The 13,830-nt window shown below is 43.3% G+C and overlaps 1 protein-coding gene across 5 annotated transcripts in view; it reads left to right on the top strand.

The window, feature by feature from the left end:
• nexmifb (neurite extension and migration factor b) overlaps positions 1 to 12,551 on the top strand; it is a 67,589-nt gene extending 55,038 nt beyond the window's left edge. The window contains exons 3-5 of one of the 5 annotated variants that reach the window (XR_002838867.2): positions 4,342 to 8,458; positions 8,958 to 9,812; positions 11,584 to 11,630. Coding sequence is in view for 4 of the 5 variants with exons in the window: in XM_023816468.2 (XP_023672236.1) it covers positions 4,342 to 8,418; positions 9,713 to 9,812; positions 11,584 to 11,878 (4,472 nt within the window). In the remaining variant the exon portion in view is untranslated. Of the gene's footprint in view, positions 1 to 4,341; positions 8,459 to 8,957 lie in introns of all 5 variants that reach the window. The other 4 variants (XM_023816468.2, XM_023816469.2, XM_023816471.2 and 1 more) reach the window with 4 other exon arrangements.
• Positions 12,552 to 13,830: the final 1,279 nt, after the last annotated feature.

The following is a 13,830-nucleotide window of genomic DNA, read 5'->3' on the forward strand; positions in this document are numbered from 1 at the left end:
AGGTTTAAGGTTCCGTGGGGGTCAGTTTAAGCTCAGCCCTCGAGCCCGGTCTGAAAGGTAAGCGCCCGGCTGTGTGCCGACTCCGTGTCGGAGCTGTAGGAGAACGTGCGGGGTGAGCGACGCTTGTCGAGCTCCACAGAAGCCGCGGCTGCGTCGCCGGGGTAGGAGAGGAGCAGTGAGTCATCCTGCCATCCCTCAGCTTTCATTATGGAACATCCGGTGCAGATGAGAAATAATTGATCGTTCTCTGCCATTCAGAAATGCCATAGACCATTAAAAGCTGGGCTGCATCCAATGCTGAGATGTAGCCAAGTTGTGTGCGGAGAGGGGAAAATGCTTTTTTTTTTACCGCTGGAGGTACAAAAAACTATATTATCGGAAAGCATAAGTCCTGTCTTGAGGGTAGCGTTCAGTATCATACTGCATGTGCAGGATGTATTAATGGCCAAAAGGCAGAAGACGTAGAAATTCCCCAAACTTTTAGTGGCTGATGTATGAACGGCATCATTTGAAGCCTGTGTAGGCTGCACCTTTTCGAAGCACCGAGGTTCTGAGTCATGCTGACCACTGAAGACACCGTGCTACAGAGTGTAATGGTTAACCCCAGCATGATGGCCACATTTGCAGTCTTTCTGTGTCCATCCCGGCTTTGTATTACCCACTAGTGAAGTCGACCGGCTTGACGGACAACTCTTAACTACCCCTGATATTTGGGGGGGAGGGTGTTCTGGTTTATAAGAATACCTCAAATCCCACATGTGGTTGTTGAGTGTCGACTCTTACCTAGCCACATAGTGATCCAGAACTTTCTTCATCTTTTCTAAGTTAATTAAAATACTGGCAGTGGCGGTTTTATATTTCAGCATTTCTAAACAAGTTCCCTCCTCCGTCGGATTGTTTTGATATACCTATGGACAATATGACCCATAACATAACAGCTAGAAATTGGAACATATGAATATGCAGATATTATAATTTGGCCTCAGCACACGCCCACTCAGATCTGTACAGATGAGCTGCCGTTTGAACATTTGCAGCTAGCATTGTCATTTTCTGTGGCAAACCTGCTGAACGAATGTTGCAGCCCCTGAGCAGAACTCTCGTAGAATTTGATCAGCGTCCACACCCCAGATTTCAAAGGGGTCTTCACTTTAGAGAGTCCACACCCCCCTTCCCTCCAACTGGCAATAACAGGGGATGTCCTCTTGTGTTTTGAGGCATGTTATCATATTGAAATCAAAATCCAGTGTCTTGTGCTGAAGGGCTGAAGGCCATTTTTGAAAGTGCTGTCAAAGTGAACATATCCATTTTCTATTAGAAATCCAGCAGCATGCTTTTGCAGAGAAGGACTGCCTCAAACGTGGTGGTTAGAGGCATATTAAAGGGTATATTTGTGAGGTTCTTGTAAGCTTTTGTAGCAACAGCTACAATCCTAAAGATCCTCTTGCATTGGCAGAAACAACATTAGGCTTTTTCACATGGGAGCAGTTTGTGCAAATTTAATCTTTGACCTGACATTATCTAGCATCCTTTGCCATTAAATTTATGAAAGCATAGAAGTATAGCCTGTATGCTAGCTCCATAAAAACTTCTCCCCTTTGACCTACATACAGAAATATGAAAAATGTGTTCCAGTATACATGGACTCTTGTTATCTGGATTTTCTTTTTCATGGAGTTCCTTCATGCTGACCGGTAATTCGCACCAGTTGTAAATAAAGCTATTTGCCCTGGTCAGCGTTTGACATGGGAGAGGTTAGGTGCACAGTGATGATCCCCCCTGCCAGATGCCAGGATTGCTCAGTGTCCTCCCCAGTTATCTCTCACAGCCTTTCCTTTTGCCTGTCGGCTTTCATTGTGGCACCCTGTAGCTCTTAGGAGCCCGGAGTCGGGAAGAGATTATGCAAGGCCTGAGAAACGTTCCATATCGCACTGAAATCCGGCACCAGCCCAACGCCGAAGGATTTCAGGTTAGGAGCTGCAAGGCGAATGCCAAGTCGCACCCTCCTGTCCTCCTGTTCCGTTAACCGCCTCCCGTCCTTTCGTCTGTCCGCTATGGAAATTTAAGAGACAGACGGGGCCCCCAGTAGCTGAGACTGAAGAAGAAAAAGAACAGCAGCAGCATTGCTCTAAATGAAAGATGGAATGGTGTTCTTTTTTCCCCCAGGTTCAATAATAAATCCTTAAATACATTTGACTGACAGTATTATTATTATAAAGCTAGATTAATTCACTTGTACAACTGGGGAAACTATATCTTTGCACAACAGAGACTGGCTTTCATGAGTGAACAAAGCTCAGAACAATGTGTCGCCCAGTATCTAACCGAATCAATCCAGCAGTACTTAAACTGGTAAATGTGGCCGGTATATTCAGGGGCTCAAAACGTAGTATAAGCTATTCAGCAGTGTACCTGTTCAGTTTTAGAATAAAATAAAGGACTTGCTTTTTATGCTGATTGATCAGTCCAGGCTTAAGCTTCTTATCATTCATTATAACCATGAATAGCATCCCGTACATGAAACACATAAACTTAAAAAGTATTTTTATGTTCTTATTTGCTTTTGAAATAATCTCAGTTTTCACAATGAGAACCAGTGACATTTTCCTTACTTATTTTTTCATTTCCTTTTTAGAAGATGTCTGTTTTTTTTTACCAAGGCAATTTGGTAACTGGCACATAAATTAATACTTACAGTGTGATACACTGGCAAGTGCTTAAAGGAAGTCTGCAAATTGATTTGGTTAATGTTTGTATATGGTGTTATAATATGTGGGTTCTGAAATCAGTACTTGTTCTGCCCTGTCCAGATATGTGTACGCTGTCATATATATTTAGATTAGAACAATTAAAGAATTGCTTTTTTGGTATATCAACTGCTCATCCATTTATTGAAAACATGTCATTACCCTAGACGTACAGTCTACCTAAGCAACACAAACATCAATATGATTTAAACTGTAGAACAGGACAGGTAGCACTTTATAAATAAAATCCGGGAGCGAATATTGGTGCAGTGCGCCAGAGTTCATTTCCACAGATATTTATTTATGTAAGTGCATGGCAGTTAATTCCTCTGAGTACTTCTGTAGGTGGTTATAACAAGTAAGAGCCATGACGGGTCTGTAATTTCAATGGGGGGGGGGCAGAGTTTTTCAACACGCTTCACAAAAGCTACTGGTCTCATGGTGCTGTGATGCTCACTTGCTGGACTGTTGGGCAGGACGTTCGATATGTCCATCCTTCTCACAGCCGCGGGAGGAGCCCGCTCTGCCTTACCGTGTATGTGACATGGAGGGTAAGGATGAGGACACACATGAAAGCATCACCGGGACACAATTCAATGACAACTTCAAGAATGTCATGCGTTAACAAGGTTATTGCTGACAACGTGTCACTTTCGCGACAAAGAACTTCGCGACAAGTCAGTTTGGTTGTAAATATTCTTGATCTTCATGACTGCTGTACGATGTATATATCAAATAATGGAGACATCTGTTATTTAATGTACACAGTCAACAATTTTACGTCAGAATTTACTGTGACTGCTGTAGCTATAAATGAAAATATGAGAATACCATGGAAATAGTAATTTATGTGTCTATTCTTAGTAATCTCCATGCCTTTATTCATTATCACTTCTCAATATGCTAACGAGCAGTGCTCTTTCAAACATTATTTGGTGATTTAAGGCTTCCCATAATGCAGCAGTATCTTATCAGCATCACTGTAAACTTCATGGCGCTCTAATGGGGGTGGCACAGATAGCGGACTTGCAGATACTGTGTTTGTGCAGGTGTGTGAGGATAATTTGTAAGGAATTTCCATCTGAGAATGGGGTAGTTTCAGGATTTTGTTAAAAAAAAAAAAATTACCACTGAAACCAGGAATTGTTGTTTACGTATGCTTGCAAGCCAAATGCTTGGGGGTATGATACATAGGCTGTGCTTATTAGTTGCGTTATTTTCAGCGCAGGTAAATGTCTTTTCCCATGTGTATATACCTGTCTCTGATGCTGTTGACTAATTATGCAAGGCAAACAAAGCTAATGCTTCTTGCAAACCAGCTGCTGTCCTTGCTTAATTATACATTTCTTCAGCTGACAAAATTAAAATGATGCAATCAAGGAGAAGAACATATTACTCCCAGTACTACAAATAACCTGCAGGAAATAAATCAATTTATTACTATTGTTCTTAATTCTTACTTCATTAATCATGTACAGTCAATAATTAATAGAAGTCCGCCTATATTTAGCTTTAAATTGTTGAATAAGAGGTTGAGAGACCAGTAATGTGTTGCACTGCTCTAAAGCGATGTTTATGTTTTGTTCCTTCTCAGGATCACATGACCAGGGAGGGCTTCTGAAGCCGTATGCTGCTGCACATGCTGCCATTCATTTCCCCTTCTCAGCTGGCGTATCGAGCACACAGAAAGGCAGTGCAGACTGCCAGAGAGCCACGCTATCCACAAAGGATCCCTGCACGCTGAATCCATCATCCCCCCTGAGCCTGACAGAGGTTCCAGAGCCTGCTGCTGATGAGTCCTCCACCCACGCCATTTCCCTCACATCCTGCGTCACCAAGGGGGTGAGTCCCTGGTCCCTGCCAGAAGACTGCGACAAGACTCCCTTTACCATGATGGAGCCTGGAGGCATCTCCACCTTGACAGAGGATTGCCTCATGCAACCCAGCCGCACCTGCTTAGGGTGTTTCATGGAGAGCAAAGATGGTGCTGATGCAGAACCCGGAATCAGCCTGAAAATGGGTGATGTGAACAGAGAGTATGATGGCTGTTCCATGTCTGACATGGGAATGCATGCCATCATGCCCAGCGAAGCCTGCCAGTATGGAGACCAGCTTCTCTCTGACCAACTCCTTGGCTTTCCAGTCCATAAAGCCCAGGCAACAGAAAGGAGGGATGTTGAGAAGTCTGAGAGTGACTCTGAGGATCCTGCCTCCAAGAACCTTTATGAGGGCCTACTTCTGGACAAATGCAATGGAGAAGAGGCCTTACTATCCAACACTGGGCAAGACTGGGGCTACTTTGAATCCTTCATTAGCGAGAGCAAAATGGAGCTTCTCGACCTCTGCTCCAAAAATGAGCTTTCGGTGAATCTCTTTTCCGAAGAAGACGTGGACAATTACATGTTTGATGATGACGACGACGACTCCACACTGAGCAGTGATGTGTGCTCCCTGAAGATCCGTTATGAGTCCTTCCAGGACAACATGCGAGAAAAGACAAACGTTCTCCAGGAGGAGACCCAGTTCAGCTTCTTTCCAAGTGTTCTTGTCAACTGCACCAAGAAAGACGGTGGGGTCATCAAGAAAAACGTGGAAGGACTACAGCTCAAAGGAGATGAAATGCATCCTGTGGGAACTGACAGGAAGGGGGACAAGAATGTCTGCCCTACCAATGGGACACCTGATGGGAGTCCAAAGAGAAGCTATATATTTGACTTCAACAACTCCACTGAAGACTCAGGGGAGTACAGTGATGACAGCTCTTGCACTGGCTCCTCCTCTGACACTCTTCGAGAGGCTAAGGGAAGAAGCTGCTTTTTCTCCAGAGAGAAGTCATGTTCCTCCAGTCAGCTAAATTATAGACTGCGAGCTAAAAGGAAAGTCAGATACAGCGAGGATTACCTATACGATGTGGACTCAATCGAGAATGAGAAAAATGTTGAGAAACGTGAGAAGCTGCCTGTTGGTCCAAAGGAGGAGGAGGATGATGACTGGTGCCCAAAAAAGAGACGAAAATCCTCTCGAAAGGAACCCCCAGTCATTATCAAATACATCATCATCAACCGGTTCAAAGGAGAGAAGCACATGCTGGTGAAGTTGGGTAAAATTGACCCAGCAGTTCTGACAGTGAACTTAACTGAGGATGCAATGAACCAGTATGAGAAACTGGCCCCTCTGAAGAGTTTCTGGCAAAAGAGACAACAGGACATGGAGGAGAGACGTAGGCTGGTCGTGCGTGATAAACATCATTTTCGACTGAATGGCCGCAATCGTTCCTTCAGTTTGAGTCCCACTAAAAGGAAATACAAGATAGCAAACAGGCTCAGGATTCAGAGAATCCAAGCTGTGGAACAATTACCAAGCAAGCAGGGAGGCAGCACCGAAGACGATGCAACTGTTACAGGCGTGCCATTAACTATAGCAACCTCCAGCCGCGCAAGTACGATAGCCGCAAATGACATCACACACACCAGCACACCAAACAGCAGATCGCAAGAAAGGGATGACAAGAGAATTGGAAATAAAGTGGTGCGTATACGGAAATTCAAAAGTGAGGCGCGGCTGAGGAGCAAAAAAATGAAAGACATGGAAGAGGACAGAAGCATGACGGACCGAGCGGAGATTTGTGCTGTATTACAAAATCAGGACTCTGTCAGGAGTGTGAAGGATGAAGCAATGGACTCGGCTGCAAGCAGCCCCCATTTGTGTGAAAATCACACTGCCAATGCCTCTAAAAAATCCACTTTTGTATCAGCCACCTGCTCTCCTGACAAAACCACGCCATCTGTGAATGTGGCTACAAGTGTACCAGTTGTCCCCGGAGGCTATCTGCAGACACTGTTAGATGCATCAGATACATCGAGTAGCACCGGAATTTCTTTCTTCCCCCAGCAGCCCCCCAGGCAGTACCCCGTTGGTCTTTCCCAGGAAGAGAAGCAGTTCACTTCTCTGCAGCTTGCCCAGAGCTGTGTCCTCTCTCCACCCTCTGAATCCGAACTCCAGCAGTCGCCTCAAAACTGCCAGATTGAACCAAATTTCACCCATATGTGGCATTCGCAGCTCGGCCCCAGCCAGGCTCCATTTGCACCTGACATTCCAGAAACCCCCATTATGCCTAACAGCTTTTCTGGCCCCTTGCCTGTGCCAATGGCAGACAACTTGTCTGTCTCTGGATACAGCCAGCTGAACTTGGACAGCAACAGACTGCTGTATGAGAAGAATTATTTGCCGGAGCAGCCCTTGCCGTCCGATGGCGATTATCAGGCGTGTCAGGCGCCGTGCGGGGAGGGACACTTACAGTTGCAAAGAGGAACGCTGAATACAGACAACGGCAGGCTCATCAGTTTTGACTCAGTGGGTTCGTTGTCAGCTACTTCTAGCAATTACAGCTCTCTGAGTCTAAAGTCCTGCGAGAAAGATGGCGAGGATGACATGAACGATAACTTCTTGGCCCACTGCAGCCCAAAGCTGGTGATCCAGCAAAGTGTTGACGCAATCACACCCCTGAGGGAGTCGACGGATCTGCTGGATATCTCCAACTTTACTCCCGATAAATTTCGGCACTCATCGCTGTCAGAGATGTCCCCTCCGGATACCCCCAATTTGTCGCCCCAGGTGATGGGCCCAGAGATGAAAGGAGGGGGAGTGGCTAAGACATACCAAGAAGCCCGTGAAATGACTCTGGGTGGTACATCAGAGATGAAGTGGGACTGCAACCTCATACCGCAGCAGGAACACCAGGCTGCCACACTCACGGCAAACAGTCACCAGTTCCAGTTCCACACCTTCAATGATGACGATGGCATGGGATTGATTGAGAAGGATGCCAGCGTGGGGAACTTTGATGAGCAGGGTAATCAAATTGTGAACTGTGCCAAAGGTCCAAGGTCAAAAAAGAAAATCACCAGCAAGCAAATTGCAGGACAGGGCTCCTTCCCAGAACAAAAAGGTACAAAGAAGACGAAGGCTCCGAAAACAGCTAAGGCAGAGAAAAGCAAGGCCCCCCGGCAGAATTCTCGGTCACCTAAAAAGTTAAAGACCCCACCTGATGGGAAAACCAGTAAAGGTCAGGCAGGGGGGTCCAGACTGCCCCCAAGAGCTCGTAACCTGATAGACAACATGGGAGCTTCTGGTGGGAACCTCATGGGGGTGTCAGGAGATTGGCCTTTGGTAAAGGACCCCAGCACAGGCTGGTCTGATAGGAACAACCTTCTAGATGATGACCAGCGAGAATTTGAGGAGCCTTCCAACATCTTATCCAACATCGCTTCCGGCATGGCCGAAGTTCAGCGGTTTATGATGGCCTCCATCGAGCCACTGTGGAGTCCTGCATCTGGGGCCTGCCAGCCCCCTGAGGCTAACAGCCTCAAGTTAAAGACACTCAAAATCCTGGCAGGGACAACACCAGACTCCAAGAGGAAAGGCGCCGCCTCGCCGGGAGTGACCAAGGGAAGGAAGTCCACAGGCAAGGCTGGTAAAAACCAGTCCAAGTTCAATGCCTCGCATCCCTTTTTCCCCCAGCTTGCACTAGGCTGCAACATGTTTGATAAACCTACCCTAGGCACCCCAAGCACCAATGGTCCTGCACACAAAAAAATGTACCGTCACAAAACCAGTGCAAAATTCCCCCGGGTGGAAAACAGTAAAGGAAAGCGAGCAGAGCGAGACCCAAGTAAGGACTTAGCATTGATGGCCTCTTATGAAAAACTGAGGTAATATTTTGTAGCTGGCTACAGTCGCACCCTTCCTCACTTTGCTCCCACAGCCTGCTCTGCCCCCCTCGTCCCTTTACTCCCCGCCCCCCCCCACTGACTCAATGCAAGCGTTGCATGGCAAAGACATTTCTCCTGACTACCCCCCACAACCTTATTTCCCTGAAGACAAAATGAAAAACTTGCATGAGAAACTCCTTGTACTTGCAAACTACCTATTGAGTGATTGTGTCCAGCTTGACTGGGATTTAAAAGTACCACGGCTGCAATTGTTTCTTGCTCTGTTGCTGCTTTTCGCTGGTTTTAATTTTCTTTTTTCGTTATTTTGTTTGGGTTATTTTTGTCAGAAAAAAAGCCTTGAAAATGTTTAAAAGCCTTTTTTGTGAAATGTTTTTTCTTCCCCATGTGAAACTTGCTGCCCTTCATAATATGATTTAATAACATGTAGCTTTATACGAATGCTTTAAGTAAAAAGAGTCCCCATTTTTGTTTTACACAGAATATGGGTGCCCTCCATATCAAAGTCAGTCTACACTCTGACTTGTGTCATGAGGGAGAACTACTCCATCCTGTGAAGATCCATAATTATCCACCATTACAGACCGTAGATCACTCAAGAGTGCGGAAAAATGTCTTAAGGAAGATTTTTTTTTTCTGATGCAAAAAGGGAACATTTTTATGTGGATTATATCTCTATCAATCATCTACCATCTATCTATCTATGTGTGTTTGTATGTGTTTGTGTGTGAGATTACCATATTGTCTTATTTTTATTCTTATACGTGGAATGAACTTGTCATTTGTTTTTTTTTTTTACCCCCTGAGGGCCCAAGTGGAAACAGTGCCCGAGAAGTTCAGTCCTAAACCGAAAATATGTTGAATATTACTTGCAAAAAGGCTCTTACTCATCTTTCAGAGTACGATTTTTGTTAATGCCATTGTACAGAAACATATGCACTATCGGCAAAAAAAAGGATTATCATAATACTGAAATTAATGTGCCAAACTATGAACAAATATCTGTACAGACAATTTTCTATCTATATGAATATTGGCTGTTCTATTTTGTAACACTTGATGGAGAGCTGACTTTCGAAAGAAGTTATATTTTGGGACCCTCTCCGCTGGCGAGCACCTGCAGCTGACAGTGGTATGCTACCGCACGCTCACCTTACCAAAACAGAAAGACTCTGATCTTCTTTCTTTTTTGTTCACTAAATTCAATTTACCTCAACATCACCCGGCATTTTGAAGCTAAACGAGAAGTGAAGAGGGACCTCGTCGAAGACTCAAAGGACAGTGAGAGAATGGGCGCAGAAGAAGAGGTTCGAGGGGCGTCAGCCGCATCTTTTGAGTAAGTATGATGCCAGCAGTGTGTTTTTCCTGTGCTTAATCTACCCAGCAGCGATACAGGTTTGAAAAACAAGGTCGTGCAAATGGAGCTCATCCTTGTGAGATTGACTCTGACTTGCCTGAGCTTCAAGGACCTGGATAGAGGGAGAACATGTTCACTATTCATAAACTCTGAATTGACTTCACAATGCAAAAATATTCTGTGTGACTCAACAGTTACAGCTTGTTTTTCTTAAACAGACAGGCCGTCTTTAACTTGTTTGACAACCTGAGGCTTGTGAAACCTTTTTGAGAAAAAAAAAAAAAAAACTGACAAGTTTAAGGATATAGTCAGCTCTCTGTTTTTCAGTCCTTAATAAAAGATGCACCAATAGCAGAAAAATGTCTGATTTGTAGGAGTTCAGTGCTTCTTTCTCAAATGGCATTGAAAAACAATCATGAAACGTACCTTTTGTGTTTTGCAGTGGTACGGCCCAAGGCAAATCTATTTACATATATATGTGGAAATTTTATAACAAGTAGGGAAATTACCATTTATTTGTTAAAAAAAAATAGATAAATGGAAAAGGAGCAGCCCATAAAAAAACTGAAAATTAAACTCTCTGATATGTTAATTATACATGCTGTCAGCATTAAATCTAGACAAAAATTATTAGGGGGAGAAGGCTGCATGTGCATCAGCAGTCTCTGTTCACATATTGTCTTCAGCTGTTTGTGTTAATTATGGTGTTTTGTGTAATATGTGCCCTTTGCACGCCTCGCTGTACAGCAAAGGACACTCTGGTGCAGAGTCTGCTGACAGCAGACACAGACAGACATACATATATACACTTACATACATACATACATACATACATATATATGCACACCTTTGATTTTAGGATTTAATTTGCATTCACTGGTGAATGATAGGTACTCCAGTTGTGTAATTATGCTACTTTAGGGGCTGAGTTGTTTTGAGCTAACTGTAGCATGACTTTTTATGGAACAGGATAACTGTTTCTTATTATTGCAATTACTTCCGTGCTTTTGTCCTGTGATACGCTATATTTTGTGTTTGATTTGAGACTTAAGGCATTGTAATGCACCCCTTTCACTTAATTGTTTTGCACAATTGTAGACTTTTTTTTTTTTTTTATCGATAACCTGTGTTGGCCCGTTGCTGACATGGCGAACTTCCTGACGTTTTCACCCAATTAACTGCTTTCTGACAATTGCAACTCAAAGCATGTGGCTAAGCATAGAAACACACGGTGTAGATTCTACAAAAAAAAAATACACTTTTTACCCAACTGCAGCCATAATCACCTCTAAAGTGGAGACTGCACCTGCTCATATGGTCTTATTATATTTATTATAACCCTCCCCAGCTAAAGTGGAAATTATATAACCCTCCCCAACTGAAGCCGGAGTTGCGTAACCAAAAGTAACATAACCCTCCTAAACTAAAACAGAAGGTTTCACAAGCATATCTGCAACAGAGAAAATAATTTCCCTCCACCTATGCTTGCAGTTCACATGCTGCATTTTTCTTTTTATAAGTCGCATGCTGTCATTTTTGTTTTGTTGTCCTTTATTGCTTCGTTCTGCTGCTTAGCTGCTAAAAAGGAAGAAATCGTTTGCGTCACTCTTGATTGTTCCAGCCGATCTGGCAAAAGGTCGCTTCCCAGCCAGGTGGGGTTAGCGCGACGCAGGGAAAAGTAAAACCCACTCGGGCGAACCAACGTCCGATCAGACTCACTAGCTGACCCCGTATCATGTCTCCCGGCCAGGTCTGGGACCAGGATGAGCCGACAGTGTGACGGAACGCGGGGGCGGCCCACCTCCCCACTGCCCTCCTCCTTTCATTTCTGCCTATTGCCAGTTGAATGTACTTTCCGATGTAAAATTTTGTACAAGGTACCACTGTTGAGCTGCTGTTTCTTAATGGTGCTAACAAAGCAAACACAGAAACAGGAAAAAAAAAAAACAAACTTTTTCCAAAACATGACAAAAAAAGTGAAGAAGAATCAAGCTCTCTCTGTGCCCTCTTTACGAATGTATAATATACTGTTATGTTATGTTTGATGTACTTACACCATGGTTTTGACATTAATTGGAATTACTTTTTGCCTTTTCCGTTGAAAAGAATATTCAGCTTTATAAATATTGTCTAGAGTTGTTACCAGAAGGATTCCTAACAAACTCTTGACATTATGAAATCTTGTATATTTTTCAGTGTGCCAATTTGTAACATATTTTGTAAGTGTATATTTTTCTTAGAAAGTGCTGTGAAGTATTTGTGTGTGTGAGTAAACCTTTTTTGCGCCTCTGTGGGCAGTGAAAAGGATGTATAATGACAGGTTTCTGGTTTTAAAAACCAAAATACAAACAACAAAAAAGAAAACGTAAAAAATCTATAACTTTTTGTTGGGAGTTTTGTAATAAGACCGATCTTGTTGTGAGAGTGTAGTGCTATCGTGTAAAAAAAAAATAAAAATAAAAAAAACATAAGCAAACAAAAAAGAAAACCAGACGAAAAAGTTATACAAAATTTGTGATCTCTTTGCTGTTTTATAGATTTTCATGTAAATTATTCTAGTATTATTTTGTTTTTGTTGTAACTGTTGCAAAGGTTTTAAATATTTGTGATCAAGCCTGTATGGTGATAATGTTATATTGGTAACTTGCTGAGTTTTGTAATAATGTTTATGGAATAAATATACAAATTAAAATAAGCTTTTGAATGCTGCTTTCAGAAGAGAGTGATTTTATTTTTTTGTTTTCATCACTATACATATGCAAATGAACATGAACAAGTATGTATGTAGTGTGTACATTAACATAATATTTACTGGCCTTGATTGTGGACAGAACAATACTGTAAAAAATACATTAGCAGAAAATTTCAGAAGCGTAGAGGCTTAAGATTTATCTAGTTCAATTTACCCATTTAGAAGAGAATTGCAAGGTTGTATTGTACGAGAATATATCTTGATTTTTTTCTTTTGTTGAAAGCCTGTACTCTTCCCACATTATTGTCTATGCGTTACAATTTTCAGAGCTCTGTGAGTGAACTACTGATGTACACCAATCAGCCATAACATTAAAACCACTAGCAGGTGAAGTGAATAACATTGATTATCTCATTACAATGGCACCTGTCCAAAGTGCCATTATATATTAGGCAAGAGGACAGTCAGTTCTTCAAGCTGATGTATTGGGAGAAGGAAAAATGGGCAAGTGTAAGGATTTGAGTGACAAATTGTAATGGCTAGATGACTGGGTCACAGCGTCGGCAGGTCTTGTGGGGTGTTCCAGGTATGCAGTGGTTGGTACCTACCAGAAGTGGTCCAAGGAAGGCAAAACGGTGAACTGGCGACGGAGTCATCAGTGCCCGAGGCTCACTGATGCGTGTGGCGAGCGAAGGCTAGCCTGTCTGAATGTGATCCCACAGGAGAGCCACTGTAACACAATTTGCTGGCTATGTCAGAACACAGTGCATTGCAATATGCTACGTATGGGACTGCATAGCTGCTGTTCCCTGTCCACCACCGAAAGTGCCTACAATGGGCACGTGAGCATCAGAACTGGGTCACGGAGCAATGGAAAATGGTGGCCAGGGTTGATGAGTCACATTTTGTGTTACACCATGTGGATGGTTGGGCATGTATGTCATTTACCTGGGGAAGAGATGGCACCAGGATGCACTATGGGAAGAAGGCAAGCTGACGGAGACAGTGTGATGCTCTGGGCACTGTTCCTCCGGGAAACTTGGGTAACCTGGCATGTGGATGTTACTTAGACAAGAACCACCTACCTAAATATCGTTGCAGACCAAATACACCCCAACATAGCAACGGTATTCCCCAATGGCAAATGGCCTCTTTCAGCAGGATAATGTACCACGTCTCGCTGCAAAAAATTTTCAGCAATGGTTTTAGGAACATGACAAAGAGTTCAAGGTATTTACTTGGCTTTCAAATGTTCCAGATCTCAGTCTGATCAAGTATCTGTGGGATGTGCTGGATAAACAAGCC

This window comes from Paramormyrops kingsleyae, chromosome 10 (assembly GCF_048594095.1).
Source record: "Paramormyrops kingsleyae isolate MSU_618 chromosome 10, PKINGS_0.4, whole genome shotgun sequence".
NCBI classification, from domain to species: Eukaryota; Metazoa; Chordata; class Actinopteri; order Osteoglossiformes; family Mormyridae; genus Paramormyrops; species Paramormyrops kingsleyae.